Source organism: Camelus bactrianus, chromosome 6, assembly GCF_048773025.1.
Source record: "Camelus bactrianus isolate YW-2024 breed Bactrian camel chromosome 6, ASM4877302v1, whole genome shotgun sequence".
Classification (NCBI taxonomy): domain Eukaryota; kingdom Metazoa; phylum Chordata; class Mammalia; order Artiodactyla; family Camelidae; genus Camelus; species Camelus bactrianus.
In genome coordinates, this window is record NC_133544.1 from 30,891,605 (window position 1) to 30,917,300 (window position 25,696).

Sequence of the window (25,696 nt, forward strand, 5' to 3'; positions counted from 1 at the left end):
CCTGGATCAACCTTTCCATCTGCCCCTAACCATCCAATAAAGCAAGTATTGTTGATTCTATTTTCTTAAGTATTTCTCGAATCTGAGTTTTTTCTTCAGATTCAGTGCCACTGAATTTAGTTCACGTTTCAGTCATTTCATGTCTATATGCCTGCAATCCGGTCTCCTTCCTTAGAGATGGAACCTCCTTTCTCCAATGAAATCATTTTTTTTAACTCATCATAGAAAAAACTTAAAAACTCCCCAAACTGATTATACTACATTATTTCTTAAAATCACATAATAGCACCCCATGGTTTTCAATATAAAGTCCAAATTTCTTAACATGGCATACAGACCCACTGCCAGTCCTGCATCTCAACAATCTTTATTTATACCCTGTGGTCTAGTGCCATGTTATCTCCTATTTATGCTTTCACAAGTGCCTCTGCCTCTACAGAACTCCAATTTGCTGAGTATATCTCTTGAAAAGGCTTTGTGCATTATCTTTTTGGAATGGCCAAGTGTCCTATCTATGCATTCCATAGAACACTTTGTTTACCTTTATCATTTAACACATATTGCAACTGTAATATAAGACAGAGCAACCTTAAGCACCACAAACAATTCAATTAATTTCAACAGTTCACCTTTATTAATTCTTATTTTTATTTTTGGAAAAATGAGAGATCTGGCTTAAAGTTCCTCTAAGCCAAACTATATTATGAATTTATATCAAGTTGGAAAGAGCCTCTTGACACTCCTGGCTTTTTTTCCCCTTTAATGTTAGAATATAATCATGATATTAATTCTAGAACTACGGAGATATTGAAACTAATAGTATATAACATAGAAATCAATTCGCTTAACTGATACAAATATAATATATGCAATTTAAAGAACTATTTACTAAGATTTGAATTTACTGAACTTGATTTTGAAGTTTGATCAAATCAATCTTAATGACTTTGAGATCTTGTCATGTCATTGTTAACAGCTTAAAACTCAGTCTTGGTTACCCTTGACTATTGCTTTCCAACTGTTAAATTTTATTTTTTTGGAATAGGTTGCAAGTTCAGTTCTTACTAGATTGTAAAGTGCCTTTAGACAAGGGTCACAAGTTATGCTAGAAGACTACTCCACGGGATTTAGTAAAATGTTAGAAAGAGAAGAATGTAATAATGCAGTAATACTCAAATAGTAAGGTCAATTTTTTATGTACTGTACTGTAAACTTTACGTTGAAATTGGCCTAACATGTTATCACAGGAACCAGGAAATATTTACTAGAAGATTAATACTATTTAAAATTGGTGAAAGCTTACAGGGAAAATAAATTAAAACAAGATAAAAAGATAATCTAATATGTACACTAATGCTCATATACAGTGCTCTCTCTTAAGCAGGTTTTCAATGAATTTCACAAGAAAGGGTTCGTTTTTTGATTTTCCTAATATTTTTCTTAGAAATGTACTGATGATTGTAGATTAAATCTGATGATTATCTGATACATTTTTTTTAAATTCAAATAGGATATCTGGGGATTAAATGATGTCCTAACACACCCAAAGATTCAACAGTATAAAGAAAAAACAATTCTTCGCCCACCTTCCCACCAAGATACTAAGTCTTTGTAGAGGTGAAAAATGCCATACTATACCTTGATTTCTTCTATTTCGTCTGGTACTATCTTGTATGCTGATACAGTCCCACCCAACCTGAAATTAGGAGAAAAAGATACTCTCAGAACCAGCAATAGTGTATTAAAAAGTATGGACTATATCTACGTTAGCATCAGAGTGCCACCAATAACAGTTCATTATCCATCCCAATACCATGGAGGAAAAATCAGGATTATGTGCTTAGGATTTCCATATACTAAAAAGACGTAGACAGAAGAGGAAACATTTAGATTTTTAACCATAATTAAATTTCTCTTGTTGCTGGTTTTAATGATGCTCAAATTGCCACTTTTACTGATGGTTCCTGTCACAACTAATATGTATCAAGAACAGTAGCAGGTAATGTGTTTGTTTGTTTTTTTAATTACTAGACTACTTTTTAGAGTGGTTTCAGGTTTACAGAAAAGTTGAACAGAAAGTAAAAATATTTATTTCACAGATTCCCTACCATAGTTTTCCCATTACTAACATTTTGCATCAATGTGGTCCATTTGTAAAAACTGATGAACCAATATTGATTAAGCTTCTGTTTAAAAATAATTCAGACAAGGAATCAGAGAGATGTGTGTGTGCCCAGCACTGCCTGAGGCAAAAGATGAGTCTTTGCAGGTTACAAATTTAATGCCTAAGATATGATCCTTGCCTTAAGACAATGATGTCATTACATGTCATGTTCACTTGATCAAATTTTTTTTTAGAAAACAGTTAAGCTTATGAGACAGTTATCATTTGCCAGGTATATCATGTATTATCTTTAATTCTTACAACTGTCTCCATTGTAAAAATGGGGAAAGTGAGACAAAGAGATTCAGTAACTTTTGCAAGTAACTGAATGATCTAGTAGGTGAAGGAGCTAAATGAGATGTACTTTATATGCAAAACACATATCAGACTTCAAATACTGAGTATAAAAAAGATTAATTTTAAAATACTGATTACATGTTAAAATAACGTGGCTATATTGGGTTAAATAAGATACATTATTAAAATTAATTTAATCTGCTTCTTTTTAGCTTTAAAATATTGCTACTAAAGTTTTTAAATTACAAATATGGCTTGCATTTGTAGCTAGTATCATATCTCTATCAGACAGGTGTTCTAGGCTCTTAAACTGTAAGATTACCTACCTACCTTTGCTCTAACACAGTGCTTAAAAAGAACTTTCTGATTACTTATTTAGCTTAAGTACCTCAGTATCAGAAAAGAAAGGGTCATAAATAAGTCATATATTTCAGATACTTTAGGGTATCTCCTGTCCCAAATATAAATTAATAAATGACATTCTGATCTCTATTAAAAAATAACTTTATCCAATCAAATAAATTTTACTGAAAATTCTGCATTTAAACTCTTTTAATATTACCACTTATTCTTGCTAATGGAAGTAGTGTTCAGATCATGATTTGAGAATTATTTCCTAGACTTAAAGTGTCATAATTGAATGATGAAAACACTAATGAAATTTAACTTAATTCATATTATATAAAGTATATAAGTGAATGCTAGTAAAAGAGCAGCACTGGATGTTACTAAAATGAAAAATTTTATAACTGTCTGTAAGAGGTTTAAAGTGGGTATTAAAAAACATTCATATTCATCATTAAATATTAAAATTATTCAATTAGAAGTTGAGATTGCTGGGATATCAGTGAAGAGCAAAAACACTAGTGAAAACTCAAAGACTTCAATTTATAGCCTTGCAAATAATGAATTCATAATTTTATTAATTGAGTTCATATTATATAATGGATGCAATCCAGGGAATGAGGATGCAAAGAAATCATAAGTCTTGTAGGAAGCAGATGAGTAAACAAAGATCTATAATATGCTGCATTAAAGTGTTACAACATAACTAGGTAGAAGATGAAAGTTTAAAATTATTTCAAAATAAAAAGTTTTTAAAACCTACCTATCATTATAAAATAGACTAGTTATAATAAAAGCAGTCTAAAACAACTGTTACATAAATGGTGTAGTAGATTACAGAATTAGTTCCAAACTGTTAGTATAATAATGATTCAAAGAAGCTGTGGTGATAATGGTTAACTTCTCCAAGAAAAATGAAAATAGAGTTGCTAGAATAAACTTCAATTCTACTTCAAAAAATAACCCATTTTTCTCTTGATCAATGTTAACTAACAGTTCTTCATACACTTCCTTTCTTGCAAGCCTAACCTTGGGAAAGTAGGCTCTCAGATTAGTATTCCTGTATCAACTTCTAACGAATGATAATGATTTTGACTGTTAAAAGGCAGGTAAAACACATGATTTAATATATTCCTACTTGGATTAAAATGGATGTATGACATATAAACATTATACATATGAAGTGTGTTGACAAAATAGTAGGATACTCATTCAATCAAGTGGCTACAAATGGAAGAAACTTGGAGGGCCTCTGTATTATACTAAACATAGAAATGAGAAAGATTAAAACTGATGTAAACACCAAAAAAAAATTTATAGAAAGAAACAATCCAGAAGTAAAGGAAACAACTAAGTCATAAGCAAGTCAGTTTCAAAAAAATTCAAGGAAAGTGCCAAGATGACAGAGTAGAGGGACACACACCTCATCCTCTCTCACAAACACAAGAAGAATTACATCTACAGACCAAATGAATTGCACAGAACACCTACTGAACTTTGGCAGAGTGCTTCTCACTTCAAAATACAGGAGGATTCCTCACAAAAATCAGGAGAAAAAAAGGGAAACAAGGAAAAGGAAATCAGTGCAGGACAGGTCCTGCGGGGAGGGAGTAGCAAAGGAAAAAAGGCACCCTCAGGCTGGGATGCCTCTTCTCCAGTGAGAAGTCAGCGGGGACAGAAGCGGAGCTTCTGAGGCTCAGAGGAGAAATTACCAGCTGCTTGGCAGACAAAACTAAGAGAAACTGGCAATGGAGGGTCCCTGAGATCCCCAGGCCTAGATGCGAGCCAGTGGGGACAGGCTGGGACTGGCTGTTGGAGATCAATGACAAGCCTGGGGAGAGGGCTGAAGCCCACTGCGCAGAGGCAGCCTCAAGGGAATGGAGGGGCGGTGTGAGCTGTGGCTGGGACTGTGTGCGGCACAGAACAGCCTGGAACCCCCAAAAAAAGCACCATTGCTGGTGCACTTGGGGGTGGGGAGGGGCACAATGCAGCCATGCCACAGCTGCTGTCTCCTCTAGGCCCCATCATTGGTGAGTTCTCTCAAGAAGAGAGATGAGGCTCAGTCATAGCCATCACATTGCTGCTGCCCTGCTCCAGGGTGGAGGTGGGGCTGAAACCTGAATCCATACCTAGGGGCCCCTCAATTTTACTAGTGGGACTGAGATTTGTTTACAGCCCCAGGCAGAGGGGGTGGACCTCTGCTGGTACCTCTGTGGACCCCCACCTCTGAAAAGGCAGCAGGTGGAGTTCTGGTGCATGGGAGGTCTGGATACGGCATTTACAACAGGCCAGCATATTGGATGTGGAGGTGGGGCTGGGGTCTGCACTGACCCTGTGATGCAACATGGCTTCAGGTGTGTGACCGCATGATCCCTACAGCAGGTCTTAGTGCCTGACGTTGGCAGGTTTGCACTGGTGGCTTTGCAGGCGCAGAACCTGGGGGACAACAGAGAGGGTGGCTGATGTTCCCGCAGCTAGGGGAGGGACAAGGGAAGTGTCAAGAACACATAACAAGTGTCAGACAACACCACAGAGGGTACTGCCTGGTGGACATCTCCTACAGAGGTGTACTCTGCAGCTCTTCTTTCCAGCTGAAGTGCTCCAACCCCATCTACCACACACTGCAGCTCAGAAATGGGTCTGAAAACCTCTATTCCAACAACAGGGGAGCAGCCCTGGCCCCTGTCAGGGCTGTGACAACCACAGAACAAAAAAGGAGGCCTCACTAAACAACAGCAAGGAGGGTATGAGGGTAGGCTCTGATCACAACACCAATAGCACCCCCAGTCAAAGGGATAACAGACAACACACACAGAAGAAAGACATGGCAAACACCCAGACTAACAAAAGGCCTCACAAAACTATTAGACATGCACAGTCTATACAGGAATGTTCCTACTTTAAGAAACAAAAACAAACAAACAAACAGCCCCTCCACACCACATTAGATAACTGATACTCCTAAATCCACGGAGCCAGAGGGACCACTCCCAATTAAAAGAACCTGAGAAGTCCCCTGAAAGAAGAAACAATGAAATAGATCTCAACAGTCTACTAGATCATGACTTCAAAAAGGAGGTGATTAAAGCATGGAAGTAAATAAGAGAGACTATGAATAGAGATGCAGAATAATATAAAAAGGAAATAGAAAATTTAAAGAGGAGCCAATAAAAAATAAAAAACTCAATGGCTAAGAGCTGAGCTAAAGGCAGTCAAAAGCAGACCAGATAATGCAGAGGAACAAATAAGTGACTCAGAAGATAGGATAACATAAGTCACCCCATCAGAACAGCATATAGAAAAGCAAGTAAAAACCAATGAACCTATAGGATAATATAAAGTGTGGCAATCTACACATAATAGGGGTCCCAGCTGCAGAAGAAAGAGAAAAGGGAATTGAAAAGTTGAAAAGTTGAAAATTTCATGACTGAAAAATCCCCAAATATCTGAAGGAAACAGGTTCCTAAGTACAGAAATTATAGAGGGTCCCAAACAAAAAAACCCAAACACACCTAAACCAAGACATATAATAATTAAGATGGCCAAATTTAAAGATAAAGAAATGATTCTAAAGGCAGCAAGAGAAAAACAAAAGGTTAGTTACAGGGAAACCCATAAGGTTTTCAACTGATTTCTCGACACAAACACTGCTAGCCAGAGAAAGTGGCAAGACATAGTCAACATCCTGAATGAGAAAAAGCTGAAACCTAGGATCCATTATCCAGCAAGACTATCCTTTAGAATAGAAGGATATACCATATTAAAAAAAAACTTCAAAATTAATTAAAATTTAAATGTAAGACCTGAAACTAAAAAATTCCTAGAAGAAGACATGGGGAAAACTTCCTGACATTGGTGTTGGCCATTGTTTCTTATATTTGATACCAAAAGCAGAGGCAAAAAATCCAAAAAATATAAAAAGATGAGAATTGAATTAAAAAATATGCAAAGGACTTGAACAGATATTCTCCAAAGAAGACATATACATGACCACCAAGTACATGCGACATAACTTATCATCACTAATGATGTTCAACATCATTAATCATCAGGGAAACATAGATCAAAACTACAATGATAAATCACTTCACACCTGTTTGGAGGGTTACTGCCAAAAAAACGAAGAGACTGCAAGTGTTGGCTAGAATGTGGAGAAAAGAAAACCCTTATACTGTGCTTGTGGGAATGCAGAACAGTGCAGCCACTCTGGAAAACACTATGGCGCTTCCTTGCAATATTAAAAAATAAAACTACCATATGATGCAGCAATCCCACTTCTGAGTATATATTCTAAAGAACTGAAATCAGGATGTCAAAGAGATATCTGCACCACGTTCACTGCAGCATTATTTACAATAGCCAAGATATGAAAATCACCCAAATGTCGATCAACAGATAAATGAATAAAGATAATGTGCTACATACATACATTGGAATATTATTTAACCTTAAAAAAGGATTCCTGCCATTTCCAACAATACTAATGAGCTTAGAGGTCATTATACTAAGTGAAATAGGCAGGCACAAAAGGACAAATATTGCATAATTTCACTTATATAAGGTATCTAAAATAGTCAATGTCACGGAAGCAGAGAACAGAATGGTGGTTGCCAAGGGCTGGGGGAGGGAAAAATAAGAAATTATTTTTCAATGGGCATAAAATTTTTTATACAAGTTCTAGAGATCTAATGTACAATGTAATACATATAGCTACCTATACGGTATTATATACTTTAAAATATGTTAAGAGGATAGATTTCATATTAGATGTTTTTACCAAACAACAGCACAAAAGAACACAGAAAAATTTTTGGATGTAATAAACATATTTAGTAGCCTAATCATGGTGATGGTCTCATGAGTGTTTACAAAAACCCAAATTCATCAGATGTATACATTAAATGTGTGTAATTTTTAAGACATTAACTATATCGCAATAAAACTTAAAAATTCTATGACTTCATTTCAGATATAAAATAAAATACAATTATTAATTATTGATAAGCTTCATGCAGTTAAAGGAATCAAACATACACTTAAAGTGAAGATGAGGAAAGAATTCACTTCAGTTAGAACTGAATAAAATAGAGGTCTAAAAAAAGGTAAGACAATGGATTATCTTAAACGTTTATTTTTTATTATTATCAAGTGGACCACAACTGATCTAGAAAAACAGCATGGATAATATCAAAATTGTTAATAATGAATTAAAAAAGAAAACTCTCAAAGAAAATTCAATTGAAAATCATAAAGATCATAAATTCAATCTAATTATGGTTTTCTCCCATTATGTAGAAAAATTGACTGGTTTTTTAACAAATCATTATTTTTCATTTAAGTTACTTTCTGGAATAAATAATATACTTAAATGGTAAAAAAAAAAAAAAATTTTCCTAACCAAAGTTAAGAAAGTATAGTGAAAAGTCTTCCTCTCTATCCTAATACATCAGACTCCTGTGTGTCCCTCTGTACATATAAAAACAACTGCATATACGTAGATGTACAGATAGATACTCTCTTTTTTACACAAATACACATACTTCTGCATACTTTATTAGTCATTAAGATTTACATATTCTTTCAAAAAAGATGATCTTATATATAAATGAATACCTGTAGTTCTCTAGTTCTTAGTTCTCTAGTTCTTAAAGATTCTATCAGTTCAGATAAAATACCAGTAAGTTTTATTTTTTCATACCATAATGGCTTTTCCCAGATTCTCCACCCCCATCTTACATACACCCACCCTCAAAAAATATCCTGCTCTGTTTGGTTTTCATCTCTTTCCTCTCCTTGTATTATTGCTGATTGCACTGGTATAAAAGAAACAATGGAAAATTTAATGAGGTGAACTCAAGTTATTTGTAGAAGAGGCAAGAAAATAACACTAATTTAGGTAATTCAGAAACCACTATGTGTTACTTCTTCATTAACTGCTGTGGATTTCTATTTCTGCTTTGTAGAATTAACACAGAAATAAGGCTGCTCTGTTTTCTTTTATGTAATTCAGATTTAAATACAACCTAGATTTATGAAATTTCATGCTCATTATCAAAGATGACTATTATTCTCAGCACGTATGAAATAATCAAAAGTATTTATTTGTTTGTTTGTTTGTTTGTTTGTTTGTTTATTTATTTATTTATTTATTTATTTATCTTAATGATAACTATGTGAATTTTAATTTTGCTACCATCCCTTAGTCAATAAGAACTGGGTATATGATACAAAGTTAATATAAGAATCCAAGAAATCCCAGTTTATCCCTTCCCACCCTCCTGGGATTTCAAAATTGTAGAACAGATAAACAAGATTATACTGTATAGCACAGGGAAATATACACAAAATGTTATGGTAGCTCACAGAGAAAAAAATGTGACAATGAGTGTGTATATGTTCATGTATGACTGAAAAATTGTGCTGAACATTGGAATTTGACACAACATTGTAAAATGACTATAAATCAATAAAAAATGTTAAAAAAAAAAAAAGAATCCAAGAGACAGTAAAAACAAATGGTTCAAGTCGAGGATCTATCACTTACAAATCTATGTGCCCTTGCAGCAAATAATTTACTCTATCTGAATCCCACATTACTTGCTTATAAAACAGAAATAATATCATCATCCACCCCACAGGATTACTGTGATGACAAATAAAGTGTTAAGGCATTTTATAAACTTTAAATTAGCACTAAATAATTATTAACTCTTAAATATTGCCATGTAAACATGTAATGAACATTCATATTACATGCATACTAAATCTACAAGCTCTCCATACGTACTTTTTAAGTTAATTTGTAAAGTAAACACTCAGATTCATGAATACATTTAACAAATATTTTTTGAGCAAATACTACCACGTGCCAGACAATGTTCTGGGATTGAGGATAAAGAAGAGAATAAGATACACGTCTGCACTCATATAATTTATAATAAAAGGAGGGAGACATTAAACAGATGATTGCACAAATTTTAATTAACATATAATATAAGCTCATATTCCACTGACTGGCAGTCAGAAAGCTTATGGCCATACCTAACTGCATGGAAAGTTAGAAAGGAAAAAGGAGTGAGTGGATTCTGGTGGACAGGATTCAGTCTCTGCTACAAAGGTCTCAAAACGGCTGTACTCTGGAGTGCATGCAACCCACTTCAGAGACCATTACTCTAGACTAAATGGGCATGGGGACCACATGAGAGCTTCATACACACCCACAAGCTTGCAAAAAGAGGGAGGTTCCCCAATCTCTCCTCTAACCAGACTTCATTTTTAGTACGGAAAAAAAAAAGATAAAAAGAAAACAAAGATAGGTATTATGAGACCAATGTACTATATAGAAAAATGCTTCTTTTAGAAGCCTTCAGAAGATCATAATAGCAAAATACGAGTGCCACAAATTTTTCAATATCATTCACTGTTCTTCTGCTATTTTTTAATTTCACAACTTCAAGAAAAAAATACAAACCTGACACTGATACCAAAGAAACACATAATTAATTCTGATCCAAATCTAACAAAATTAGAAAACTAGCCAAATGATATCCCAGCAAAATAAACAAAAACTTTATTTTCAGGACAACAGTTCCAGCTTGCACAGCTTGCTGGAATCTAAGCCAAAGCTATCCACCACAATTAGGAGTAATAGTAATATGAGGGAATAAATCCTAAGGATCAAATGATGAAGTCTTAGAACATGATCAGTACAGTCTCAAATTCATTTAGCTGTGGATTTAATCATCAGATTTTTTACATGGGTAAAATACAAGAAGGCCAATGACATTTAGAATTTTACTGAGCCTTGTTAGGCTTTAATTTGCTTTCTTCCTGCACAAAAAAAAGGAGGAGGAGGAGGGGAGGAGGAGAGGGGGAGGAGAAAGTACATGTTGACATAAATCAAACTTACCCCTATTTTTTTAAAAAGGGCAATGAAAACATCCTCCCCACCCTACCCTCCCCCCAAATTAATGTATTTTCCTTCTTTTTGAACCTATACCACCTTGGCTAGTACTTTTGTGCCTTTTCTGTATTTCCAGATTCAGAAAACAGAGCTATTGTAAGTCTGGCTTTAGTATCAGAGTAGTGATACTTGCAGAGTCAAAAATAAGAAACCCAGACAAGGAATGCCTTCAGAAAGAAGTCATTGTCTATAAAAAGATGACTGGATTTGTTTGAGTTAATTTGGGGCGGTGGTGTTTATGATGGATCCCTTTACCTCCCACCAATTAAACTATAAAACCTGGACGGAATATTTGAAAACTCTGCAAAGTAAATGCTAGGAGGCAGATCAGGAAAAAATACCAGAATTCAAAATACCACTGCAACAGTGATGAATTTAACATTTTCCCCCTCTACTATCTCTTGCTTAAACTCAGTGAAGCCAGGAACCCATAAGTGAGTACTGTGTGTTATGAGTGAGATCCAGGAGAAATTCTCTAAACTCTTAAACTGCAGAGAAAGAGTTGGAGAAATCTCTAGGGTTTGGTTTTTGTTTTTTTGTTTTTCCCCCTTCTCCTTTTCCCTATACCACAATCCCTGGGCAGTCCCACAGCAGCTATGATAAGCGTGGCCAGAAATGCCTGCAGAAGCCAAAACTCTTAGGCAGGTGAAACTAACTCTTAGAGAAAAAGTAACACTGAAAGGGCAGGACCAAACCCTGTCGGTATTTTCCCTATGTCACTGTCTTCCCACCACACAGCTCTAAATGTAGTAAGACTGCTGAAGGTTTTTATGTGTAAGACTGTCCCTGAGGAACAAAAAGCAGACCCCCAGGGAGGCAGAGAACACCTGGGAGATAATTGAGAAGGGAGATCAGGAAAGCATCCCCATAAAGCTCTTTTGAACTGCTCACTCAGTACATGTCCTTGCCTGGCTGCAACTGAGACCTTAATTAACAGACCAAAGATTTAAAGACCTTCAGTAAAGAGTAGACTTTCAGTAAAGAGAAGACCCACAGGCAGATCCCGAGTGACCACTAAGTGGTGCACTGCAGGACAAACCCAAATAGCATGGTAAAGTCTTCTAAAACAGGCTGATATTAGAACCACGGCCCATAGAAGGCCATAAAAACATCAACATTATTTATACGATCTAAATAATAGTCAGGGTGTTAGAAAATAATACAGGATACAAACTTACATAGAAAAAGACAATCAACTAACTCCAATGACAAGATGATGCAAATGTTGGAAGACAGTTTGGCAGTTTTTCATAAAGTTAAATACACATTCACCATAAGACCAAGCAACTTTACTTCTGAGTTATTTATTCCAGAGAAATGAAAACTTACATTCTCACACACACAAAAAAAAAACTATATATAAATGATTATAGCAGATTTATTTGTGACAGTCAGAAGCTGGAAACAATCAAGATGTCCTTCAATGGGTGAACAGATAAACTGTGGCATATCCATATAATGCTGTTCAGTCAAAAGGAATAAATTATTGATACACACAACAACTTAGATGAATCTCAAAGACACTGCCCTGAAAGAAGCCAGTCACAAAGGACATACATTACTGATTTCATTTATTTGACATTCTAGAAAAAAACTATAGCAATGTTTGTCAAAGGTGTTTGTCAAAGGTAAGGTGAGGTTGTCATAGTGTTGTCAAAAGTAAGGGAGGCTGTCACAGTGTGACTATGAAGTGATAACACAAAAGATTTGGGGGGTATAATGGAACTATTCTGTATTTTGACTGTGATGGTGGTTAGAAAAGAAAGTCAGTTTTAATATATTTTTATTTTAAAAATAAAATAAAATTTTAAAAAGAGACAACAGAATTTTAACTAGGGCATCAGGAATACATATATCCATAAGTAAAGTGTTTTCAGGGAAAGCAAATCACTGTAAATAATAAAATAGACTATATCATAAAACTTATAGTTGAATATTTCTAAATTACCTGGATTTATATTTGTTTTTTTCCACGACTTGTAAGACATTGTCCATAGTTGCTAAAGTATGGAATTATTCTATATCAAATTTGTGACAACTTACATAATAGAATGAAGAGACATCACTATTATATGCTATTTATGATTCTTGATGGAATACTGAAGTTAAAATATCTGTTAAAAATAAATTGGAGAAACCTAAATATTGACTGGACTGTGTAACAGGTGATATTATCTTAACAATGTTAAATTTCCAGCATATGACAAGGGTATTGTAAACAATGCCCTTATTTTTAGGGACACATGCTGAAGTATCAGGGATAAAATGGCATGATATCTGTAAATAGTTTCAAACAGTAGAGAAAAAGTGAGATATATACATATATAGACAAAGCACGTATTAAAAAATATTAATATTCATGAATCTAAGTGTGCAGTGTACTGGGGTTTATCACATTATTCTCTCAACTCCTCTGAAAGCTTGAAAGTTTGCAAAATAAAATGTTGAAAAAATAGAGTTGAGGCATAATATCAACAACAACAAAGAGGTGAAAATAATGAATTCACAACCAAATATACAATGTAGTATTTATAACCTCTATTGAAATGTAGGATTTTTTACATTTGAAAGCTTGGTGTTTTCACTCTCCTTTGCCCTAACTGGCCTTCTATCTGAAGTGTGTAAATAGAATCAATCTGCCCTGAGGCTTTATGGGCATCTCCCCTGGGCACATTCCTGTGCCACCCAAGATTTTATCCAAGTGTCCAGTATTACTTGGGATCATACTCCCTCATAAAGAAGCCTTTAAAATAAATTATTCATTGCTATATTAAATCTCCAACAAGAAACTGCAACTAAACTATTGTTCAAATATGTGATTGAATTTCAAGATGAAATCAATCTACAGAGTCCAATCTAGAGAGCCAGAGTTTTTGTGAATTTGTCTATAATAGCGTCTTAAAATATTCTGTCATCCACAATTCCCAACTTTATAGCATTCTGAAATTTTAGTAAATTAATCAAAATACAAGAACTGAGTACCCACTATATGTCTAGAATTATACCATACTTCCTATAAAAAAAATTTATAAACATTCTTTTGAGGTGTAAAAAAAAACTGCAAGATGTACTGGATAATTCATTGTTTATTCTAAGTGTTGGATTTACAAGTAGACAGTTGTATGCACAGAGTGATTTAATGCTATGACAATAATGCACGCACACACCGCCCCCCCCACCAAAAGCAGAAACAGTATATAACTTCATTCTTTGTTTAAATTGCAGATAGTCCAGAGGAAGAACGTGTTTCTGACCACCAGTCACTTAAATCTTTAGTGAACTGGCTGATCAGATCTTTTCCAGAGAAAAAGATTTAATAAAAGTAAGAGGGAGATATCATGAAATAATGAGGATGGGAGAGAAAGGGTAAGAAAAGGAAAATAGAGGTAGTAAAATTAAACTTTGTTTAATTAAAATTAAACTCAGTGGAGACCTTCATTAGTCTTTTACTTTATTCAAAACAATTTTATAATCAAGTTATAGAAAGGCTACAGATTGGATCCAGTATCATCAACTTATTATATATAGTTGTTCTAGTTAAAACTGTAAGTTATGTTTTAACTGAGATGGGTGAAAACTTAGGACCTTTTAGGAGAAAGGATGAGAAGTATTAGTGTAAATAACAGCAGAATTCTGAAGGTAAAAATAAAATGTAACTTTTGTTTAACATAACAACATGGATAATGTTTACTCTTTACTAATGATGACTTATCTCTGCATTGACTTGCCAAAGATTAAATTCTGAAGTTTTTCACTTTTGACAAGGTAATACAAGAAAAACACAAAGAAAAAAGGGAGTTAAGACTTTCTTAGCTATTTTTAAGTAATTAAAGAACTTTTATATAAAGGATAGGTAAGCTTTTCTGGATGCTGTAGTGAAGGGATTCAGAACCAGCAATGAGACAAATTTGGGCTCAATAAAAGAGAGGTTACTGAATACACTGGAGTCATTTTTTAAAAAAAGAAATGGTATATATTACCTTGAAAAGCAATAAAATTTTTTTAAGTGTCTGGATAAAGAATAGAGCACTGTCGGTGTTTAAATTGAGAGTGAGTCTCACTAGGGATTTGAAGGGAAAATAGAGGCTGGAGTTATTAAGAAAATAAAAAAAAAAAAACCTCTCCTCATAGAGAGAACTTGTTCAGGACCCACAGTTCAAAAAAGGCAAGCTATCCTGGTGTCACAAGAACTGAATAACTGAAGCAATGCATAAGCAATGCAATGCACGTGAAGGGAGTGGTGGTGTATCAGAATAACTGGTGGTAAACAAACAAATTAGCCCCAGCTTTATTAAGCACAAAAGGGAATAAACTAAAGAAGCTTGGAAAACCAAATGAAGGCCAGAAAATCAGGCTTAGAAGACAAGCGGAAACAAAATCAACTTCAAAGGGAGCAGGAAAATAATTGTATTTTAGTAGAATAGCATGGCTTAGACTCTATCACACGTTTCTCCAACCTCAGACCAGTATTACGGATGCTGAACACTGGACCACTGCTTCAACTAATGAATCCTAATAGGGGACAGGATACTAGACAGTAAAAAGATTATAATAAATTTCTATAGTAATAGTTACACAGCCTCGGGGGCATATTCAATAGAATCCACAATGCAATGGTCTCCAAATCAAACTACATACACTCGTCTAGTGTTTCTGCTAATTCTAATTCATGGTTCCTCATTTCTTTGTGGTTTTTCACATTCATTAGGAAATAATTTATGATATTTCTTTGAATTTTAAGATAATATATATTCACTAGAGAATCTGCATTTGTTTCTGTCAGGTGCTCTGAAGCACTACCAGTCATGGACTGCTTTAAACTAAATTCATACATTTAAGGTTTTTGTGCAGTCCAGATCACACGAATTTGAATTGCAAATTCATTCTTCTAATCTCTTTTTTTGTTGTTGTTGTTGTTCTAAACTTAGTTCCTAAATAGTGCAAATTCATTCTAAGATCAGTTCATGGTTACAACCACTCAGGAACTTTTTCTTCAACCCCTGTTTTGTCCAGTTCTAATGCATCTTTCTTTCCAGTTATGAGAGTGTGTGTGTGTGTGTCGTGTGTGCATGCATGATGGGGAATATGGGGGTAGTACAAGGGTGACTAATCTCACTCCAAATGTTTAGAGGGATGCCATTCAAAAAGGAAACATGAAATGAACACTCAATAAACCATGTACTCATAAAAATGACTAACTGAAGACACTAATTAAATTCCTGGAGTTATGACAACTTAAAATGACTTCATTAGGAGGAAATAGGGAGCAAACTTTCCTCTTCACACTCCTAACAAAACTTCCTTAGTTAATTAGGATAATGATTTTAAACTTAAATTCACCTAACAGAATTTTAAACTTAAAGAGTTAAATATATTTTTGTAGGAATAAATATACTGAATAAGGAGTTTTTACTTATGTTTATTTAAATAAGATTAGGAATTAAATATTTTTAATAACATAATTTCATTCAGTTAATATGGGGTCCTTTCTATAAGACAGTTTAAAACTTTTTTTAAAAATGAGAATACTGTAATGTTCTGCAAGTAAGCTTACTGCATCAATCTATTTCTACTCAAAGCAAGACACATGCTATAAAAAAAAAGTCAAAAATGCAAAGGTTTTCAAGTATTTCCATTTTTCAGATTTTAGTCTAAAATACTTATGGGTATTTAGCAGAGCAGATGGCTCAAAAGGATAAATATTTGTAGCTTAACATTTTAAATAAAGACTATACCCTTTACAATAGAATAACTTTATAATAGAATGATTTCTGTGACAACAGACTGTTACATAACTATTTTGGAGTAGGAAGAAAATCTGTTCTGGCTTAGCACTTTAACATAAAACAGAAAAGACAGTTTTGAATTAAAAGTGCTTCAATTTCTAATTTGAATTTTATGTTACTGTTTTGGAGTAATAGTCAAGAATCAATATAGAATACCTAACACTGGTTTCCTATCACCACTATCACCCCAGTATATCTTTTCAAAATCTGCTACAGTCTTATAACACTCAACTATTTTTCTAGGCAAATTTCATCATTTTAAATGTTCCTTGGAGGTAGGAATTAGTTGGCTATGGCCAGGGGAGTCAAAGAGTTCTAATTCTACCTCTAGGTAAAGTAACAGCAAATCCACAAAGATGAATTCTAATGATTGTAATCTGCTTCTGACTTCAGTGAGCACAGATTCATGTCAGAGTTTCAGAAAATCAAATGGGTTGTCTTTTTGTACTATGTTCAGGTATTCAGTTAACTCCCCTCTGTTACACCACCATCTAAAAATGTTGAATAAAACATATATTTTAAAAAATATATTCAAACACATGGCTGGGCTGGTTAAAAACTAAAGGATTTATATAAGACCACAAGAAAAAAAGGAGACAGAAATCTAGATGGATACAGAATTCTAGGGCCAATATTTGCTAAAGTTTGGTAGCATCTGCTGATGTGTGGCCCATAGTATGGGCATTAAAAAGCCCCATTTTTAAAAACACCTTTATTATGGTATGATTCCTGTACAATAAACTACACATATTGCAGGTGTACAATTTGATGAATTTTGATAGATGTATACACCAATGGAACCACCACAATCAAGACAGCTAACATTTCCATCACCCCACAAGAAGTCCAAATTTCGAATTCTCAAATTATCCCTTCCCATCCCTTCTACCCCCTACCATAAGTTTGTTCTCTATGTGAGTCTGTTTCTGTTCTGTAGATAAGTTCATTTGTGACCTTTTAAAAAGCCCCATTTTTACGGGACAGGAATTTAGAGTTCAATCTAGATATAAAGTCATATCATATAATATCCAAATAGAGTCAAGAATTTCTGAATTATAAACTATGAAAAACAAACAAATAAACCCAAACAATGAGTTGTCTGCCTTGGATCTGGGTAGAATAAAAAAGATTAAAAGGAAAAAAAAGCTCCCATGATAATTAACCATATTTATGCAAGTTTATGGCCTGAATTCATACCACCCAAAACTTTAAAGAGGTTCCAGGTTGGCACTATTCCCATGTGTATCAGAGAATCACATTTCTCATAAAGAAACCAACTCCACACACTCCAAAGTCACCAAATTAAAAGCAAACAAAAAACTACCAGAAGTATATGTAGAAACAACAAATTACAAAACCTGGTCTGAAAATACTATAAGCATTAGAATTATTAGATAAAAAATTAATATACTTTATATGCCTAGAGAAAGTACTATATGTAAAAAAAACTGACTAGGCAGATTCGAAAATAACCAACTAGGACATCCATGAACAAAACATATGATAGTATTTCAGTATTGTGAAAAAACTAAGGAGACTGCAAGAGATCAGACACAGCTGAAAAGAGAATTCATAAACTGGAAGAAATGTCTCAAAAATGACACAGAATGCAGCAAAAAGAGTCAAAATATAGGAGAAAAAAGATTAAGAGATATGTAGAATTGTTGAGATAATTCAAAATTCTAAAGAAATTCCAAAAGAAAATAACAGAGCATAATAAGAGGTCTTTTACGGGCTCTAGAAATGTCTTTATGCTCTGGAAGCACAAAGGTAAGAACATATTCAAAATGAAAAATCCACAAGGTAACACTGTAGTACTTGACTCCTATGAACTATTAGCTTGTAGACGGCCAAATTTAACTATGTGTACACTAAAACAATCCTCACTGATTATCTACTATGGAAATAAAGCTATCAAATACACTAAGAAGTCTAATAATCCAGCAAACAAGCCAAAAAGCTAGCATGTACATAGGGACTAAGAACTAACATAAAATATCTAATATGTTATCTTTATTTCCAATCCTAAGATCTACAACATAGTAGATCTTTGTTCCCCTGATCCCCCACCCAGTTAACTTCAAATCAATTTCAAATCAAGTTGAAAATAATACCTAAAGTATTGCCTCAAAAGCTTTCATTATAGGTTGCTATAAACATGAAAATCACTTGCCCTTTATTTTTGTGCCCTTAAAATAGCACAAGCTTTGGAAGTAGATTCAAAGACTAGTTTTGCCCACTTAGCTATGTAGCCTTGAGCAAAATATTTAATTGGTTCCTTGCCTATAAAACAGAAGTGATAATACTCATGTCTCAGAATTACTGTAAGTATTAACTGAGATTTAAAAATGATGCCTATAACACAGTAATATGCATCCCAACGTGCAGTGACGTATTTTTAACATGTCAGAGAAGCTACTTCTCATTCTCTGTGCTTCCATAGCACTTTATATGCCAGGTATTATAAGCAGAAATGTCTTCCAGAGTGGCTGCCAAAGACAAGATCTCCAGAAAAATGCCACCAAAAATGACTGAAATCACATTTGGGGAAAAAAAATCCAAATTTGGCTATAGAGAGGTTCCCGAACTTTCTCCATTCAAGGTGTCCTTAGTGTCACAATAATTTCTTCATGGTACTCCCAAGTGAAAGGAACAGTTCTGTTTATTAAATAGTTAGGCCCAAACAACTTAACACGTTTTTATATCCTAACAACAAAAAAGGCAAAAAAAAAAAAAGAAAAATAACATTTTAATTTCATTATTAAATAACCACAATTACTAATAGGATGGGTGCACCTGCTGAGCCCTGCACATATTCTACAACTTTGGAATCATACTGGACACAACTGCTCTCACTTGCTGTTTCAGTCTGATCTTCCTGCAATATCTGCTTTTTATCACAGTAACTGCTAGTATCATTACAAAAACATGACGTTGTCAAAGGTACAATATAATGTTGAAACTGTGAACTACCTTGAGCCAGTACTTTGTGTAGTATCCGACAAATGCTGGATTCCCCTTAAAAATTTTAACTATCCTGTACAACTCTCCTAAGAGTTTGCTATGGCAGCAACCTGAGGTACTCTGGTGCAGAGCTTCAAAAATGTGGGTCTATTTTATGGATTCTTGTAGAAAATAACTACTAAAACTAGTTGATGTTCATGAATTTTGATGATAATGAGTTTCACCCAAATTCTATGCCAATTATCTGCCACTATTAGAATGCATGTCAAGAATATCTACTGTCCTTTAACTAGGCTAGACAACTTGCTTCATACAATGGTAAACATAGAAACTGCTGAATTAAAATAGTTGTTGAATTAGTAAATAACTTTAGACTTGTGACAGTATATCAATTCTTACCTTTTACTTTATTCTCTGAAGACTAAAGTTCTTTTCAGCTATAATTCAAAGTGCTCACTATCTTAAACTGTAGACATTGATTGTAATTTTCAGAAATCATCAATTATCAATATTATTAATTTATATAGATACTATGCTATTTTCTGTGGTTATGATCCTGCATTATAATTAGAAGATTGGGGAAATACCCTGCAAAAAATATACTTAATGAGCAACTAAATGCCAAATTCTTCTAGCTGAAACGTATACAGAATCAAATTGTAGTTCTCATAGAACTTAAATAAAAATTAAATAAGAAACAAATACATTAACAGAATAACTTCAGGAAGGTCAACGATGTAAAGTTACAGTGAGATACCACTTTAGGTAAGTTTATTTGAGAAAGTCTATCTGAGGAGGTGACATGAGTTAACATTTATGAGGCAGCCATGTAAAGAACAGAGGATGGCAATAAGTGAAAGGCACTAAGATAGAAACGGGCTTAGGAGTTCTTACAATAAAAAGATAGTCACCATATCTTGTGTGAAGAGACTGAGTGAAAAATAATAATGAGATAAGACTGGAGAGAAGGTCAAGAACCAGATCACAGAGGGAATAGTAGTCAATCTTGAACAAATTGGATTTTATTCTGAACGTTGACAGAAATCCACTAAAAGGTTTTAAGAACAGAACTCATCAAGGTCTGATTTACAAGAGATTTCTCTGGCTGCTGTATGGAACATGGGTTAGAGGATGAGAAGAATGGAAACAGATACTTAGAAGTAGTCAAAATTGATGTAACATTGGTTTGAACCAGGATGGCGGTAGGAGATATGAAATGAAATCATAGATTTGGTATTATTTTGGAGGTAGAACAGGTAAGATTTGATAATGGACTGGATTTGGTGGTGGTAGTAGTAGAATTGAAAGAAAGGGAACAGAAACCAAAAATGTTTCTTATGTTTGGGGATTGAGTAACTAGGTAAATGGCTGTTCCATTTACCAAAATTAGGTAGAATGATGCAGAAAGATTTGTACGATAACCAGGAAGGTTTAAATATGTAACTAATATTCAACAACCTACTATCAAAACAACTATTTGAGAATTATTTAATATATGCTTTTATGTTTTTTAAAAGTCTTTGTTCTTTATAAGGATGAGACTAAATTATCTCTGACAATACCATCCAAAATACTTTCTCTTCTGTGTATGAGAATTATTAGGTCACTATTATTAGAATTATTAGTCTTAACAAAAGGATATCTTTAATTCTGATAGTTATTTCATTCTGCAGTTATACAGAAATCATATTATATAAATCACTAAAGTGCTCAAAATTTTTAGTGAATGAGTAAATGAGTTAATATTTTGAGAAACAAAGCTGACAATCAGTAGATTTACATTAACACAATAAAGAGAGACTGTAATAGGGAGATTTTAAAAACTGAGTGAAAACTAAAACTTATAATGTAAAATCATATTTTTTTTGGATTTATATTAATAAGCATTAGCTCTCATCTTACCTAAAAACAGACCTTAATTAAACTCAAGGGGTAGGACAAACATTATGAATTCTACCAAGAATGCTAGATCTCTGATCCTGAAAACACTTATTCAACATTTATTTCCTGAGCATTCAGTATATAAACAAAATATGCAAGACGTTCAAAATTAAACCAGTAAATACTCCTTTCAAGGAGCCTGCAATTAATTAATTGATACGTGCTTATTATTTAGTACAACTTAGCTAAAACACCATCTCCTTTCACAAATCAAAAACTATTTCTGAAATTAGTTTTAAGAAAAAACTTGGCTATTTTAATATTACTTTTCTACTCTCATTTAAGCTTTGTGGGCTTTCACGTCTTCCAAGTAAGCACTGGCATACTAACTTTTTTGTCTATCCACACGTCACCCTATGCCAATTAATTTTTTTTTAAAACCATCAGAACTTCTACTTCTAAGATGGAATAATGGAGACTGGATTATTCCCACTGCATAAAAAAATCAGGCACAACATATAAAACTTCAGTATTCAAATAACGGAACTAAGGTATAAAAGGACAGTGATCCTAGAGACGTGGACAAGTAGACAAGCTTTACAACAATGCCCATTTTAAAGCCTTGAGAGAATTTCCAGGTGGCTAGCACAGAAGGAGGAACCCAGACTGAGCCCAGCAGACATATCTAGGCACAAATCTAAGCCCTATGATAAATCCCTGTTAAATCCCTCTTACCATGTACCCCAGTTCCGCTGGTGTACATCCTCCCTTACTGCTGCAATCCATATTATGTTGACATGTTTTTCAATATTACAATTAGTTGGGGTTTTTTAATTAACTTAACGAGAAGTGGGTATAACACGTAACAGTCCTGGTGATCGCCAGCTGGAGGGCTTTGACAAAAGAAATCCCTGGCAGGAAGTTGAAAAGGTTTTCACTGCATTATACAATCTTGGTGAGAAATCAGAGCAGCATTACAGTGTGTATAAGAATATTTTCTACCATAATTTCTTGTTCCAAAAAAAAATGTTTAAAAGGAAATTGTGCCTTTTCTTTCTGACACCCATTAGTGCCCCCAAAAGATATAATCTTCTTTTCCGTACATCTCATCTTCTTCATAAACACAAGTTAATCATATCATACCCCTACTCAAATTCTCATGTGGAGTTAACATACAAGAAAACACAAAGATTTTAGGTGTTATGTTTGATGAGTTTTGATAATTTTATATACTTATGAAACTGCCACTCAAACAAGATATAGAATATTTCCATCACCCTAGAAAGTTTCCACATGGCCTTTTCCAGTAAACTTCCTCTCACCCAGACAATTTTAGATTATCCAATCTGTTTTGTTTTTTAAGATGAAACTGAAACTTCCTAAACACAAACCAGATATTTATTCATAATTTTTAACAGATGGATAAGTAAATTGTTTCTAATAGTTCATGAACATTAAAGGTTTTCTCTTAGCTATATATAGTTCTCCTGTGTTCACAAGGATTTTCTGATAATGACTACTAACTTTTATAAAATATCTGACCTCCTAAGAGGAAATATGCTAAGTAAGTGTAAACTGATAATAACATAAAATCATCATATCATCAAACAGCACTCTATCCATTCTCCAGTCAATAATAATTAGGGATTCCATAACATCTCTAAAGAAGATTGCCTATCAAGTGCAATTAAATAAAGAAAAATATAAAAAAGAACTCATTACTGGGGTTGATTTGCTCATCACTGTCAGTAAAAAATACACCAGATCTTCATCAGAATTCATCTTTATAACACCACCATCTTCGAATTAGAATTTGCTGTAAATTTAATTAAGTTCTACCTTTTATGAATTTCAAAATGCTTCTATTTTCTGCTGTTATGCGTCTACTGACAGATAACATCCTAAGAGCTTGAGGTGTTAATGATTCCAGATTTTTCTGGAATAAAGCTCAAAAGAAAGTATTGTAGTATATAATTAAGAATAGTGTATTTTTATTAGTTTAACAGAGAGTAGATAAGGCATATTTGATTTATGTTTGAAACAAGTGTTTACTTTGTGGCACTATTTGATAATTTATGCTTTCTAATTTTAGAAATCTATGGCAATAGCTGTTATTTGTATGCCTTTCAGTTGAAACAGTATCAGCCTTTATTTCATCTCCTTTGATCCCAGAACCCAGAAGAAACTGACTTAGAGCTGATGACAATAGCAATCACGATACTAAGGACCAGATTTAACTTCCTGGTACATCATAAGTATCAAGATATAGTCGCAATTTCAGTCGTAAGCTGTCAAAAGAACTTCACCGATTCAGTACCATATATGAATTGCATGACCATCTTGTGATTCTATGCCAAACGTTAAAAACGGAAATATTTTCTTTTAAAAAACCTGAAGGAAAATTTTAGTCTAATATGCAAAAACTAGATTCAATATTCTGTATTTACAGAAGACTGCAGAAATGGGATAATTAAAGCTACCTGTCCTTCCTGAACTAAAAAAAACATTACTTTCAACGATCTACTGCCACAATATGAAGCAAATTATTTTCCAATGAAGGCAAGGAATATGAGGGGAAAAGATTAGAATTAAATAAAGACCCAGCTAAATCAAGACACAAGACAGTAATTACATACACCTGACAGTTGTACAACATTTAAGCTTGCCAAGTATGTTAGTCACCTCATGCTGCCATAACAAAACAACACAGATTGGGTGGCTTCAACAATAGAAACTGATTTTCTCACAGTTCTGGAGACTGGAAGTCCAAGTCTAGGGTACAACATAGGTGGGCTCTCATGAGAGCTTCCTTCCTGGCTTGTCTGGCCACCTTCTTGCTGTTCTCACATGGTGGCACCCTGATCTTGGACTTCCAGCTTCAATGCTGAAGCATGAACTAGGTTAAACCAATCAGCATATTTCAACCTCTAGCCAAAGTGATCATTTCAGGTATATTACCTAAGTCAGCCAATATAATCAGAGTGAATCTATAATCTTTCATTGGGAATTCAGAGAGATAGAAACTGTCTGTTGATATCAATAAGCCTGTAATTGCTGTCTACTTTGTCAGCCTGAGAGAGGGCAGAGGTTAAAAAATAAAGTCAATCAAACAACTTGATCAATCAAAGCAAAAAAACACAGCTGGAGCTCTGATTAAACTATACTAGCAGCCTAACTACCTACAAACTTGTTAAATTTTATAAACCAATATATTCCTTTTGCTCTTTAAGCCAATTTGAGTTGCATTTTCTGTTGTTTCCTAATTGATAAAACATAATTCAATAGATTAACCTTCCCTTACAATAATGAAGTACTGACATGCTATAACATGGGTGAATTTTGAAAATACTATGCTCAGTGAAAGAAGCCTGTCACAAAAAGAACATATTTGTTTATTCATGCAAATTATTCCAAACAGGCACCTATACAGAGACAAGGAGTAGATTAATTATTACCTACGAGAGGGAAGTTGAGGAGTGCTTTCTGGGGAGATGAAAATATTCTATAAAATTGATGGTGGTGATGATTGCACAACTCTGTGAATATAACAAAAATCATTAAAATGTACAATTTAAATGGGTGAATTGTATGGTATATGATTTAGATCTCAATAAAGAATAAAGCTGTCTAAGAATGTTTAAATTCTTAGGAAAGGCAGATAATGTATCTGATCAGGCTCCTAGCTATCCCCTAACCATCCCTCCAAAAAATTACATTCACAAAGAATTAGCAAGTATAACAAACATAATTTCAGCAAGTCTTAGTTTCTTCAGTGACAGCCAGGTTAAACGTAAAACACTGTGTTCAGTTCCGGCCATTTCACTTTAAAATGAAAGCACTGAAAAACTACAGTTTCTTCTGGATGGCTTTCTCACATTCAATTATCTTGAGTAAGTCACTGATCTTTGAATAAATCAATGAAATAACTAAATTAAAAAGTTATAAATAACATACAGTAAATGATCTAATTTTACCCTTTTGGGAATGTAAAATACTTTACTAGGATGCACAATTGAGCTTTAGATTATATCTTTTTAGCAACATCTGACACTTTCTCAAACCATTGTCCTTTATAAAGGTATTCTGGAAACAAAGCAATCTGAATTCCATTTTATTAAAAACTGTCCCCCAAATTATGGCAAAGACCATGCCTATTTTATTTACCATTATTTTCCAGGTCTTACCGTATTAAATGACACATAATATGTACTCAATAAATATTCACTTGCTGTTTTTTAAGCTCTACTAACTTCATGACTTAGTGATAGAGGAGAAGAGTGTTTTAAACTAAGTATT

General features: G+C 33.8%; 1 protein-coding gene across 6 annotated transcripts in view; it reads right to left on the minus strand.

The window, feature by feature from the left end:
- GPHN (gephyrin) overlaps positions 1-25,696 on the minus strand; it is a 429,918-nt gene that overhangs the window by 311,452 nt on the left and 92,770 nt on the right. For all 6 annotated transcript variants that reach the window (XM_010962279.3, XM_010962275.3, XM_074365373.1 and 3 more), the window contains exon 3: positions 1,639-1,696. In XM_010962279.3, coding sequence (XP_010960581.1) covers positions 1,639-1,696 — 58 coding nt within the window. The remainder of the gene's footprint in view (positions 1-1,638; positions 1,697-25,696) is intronic.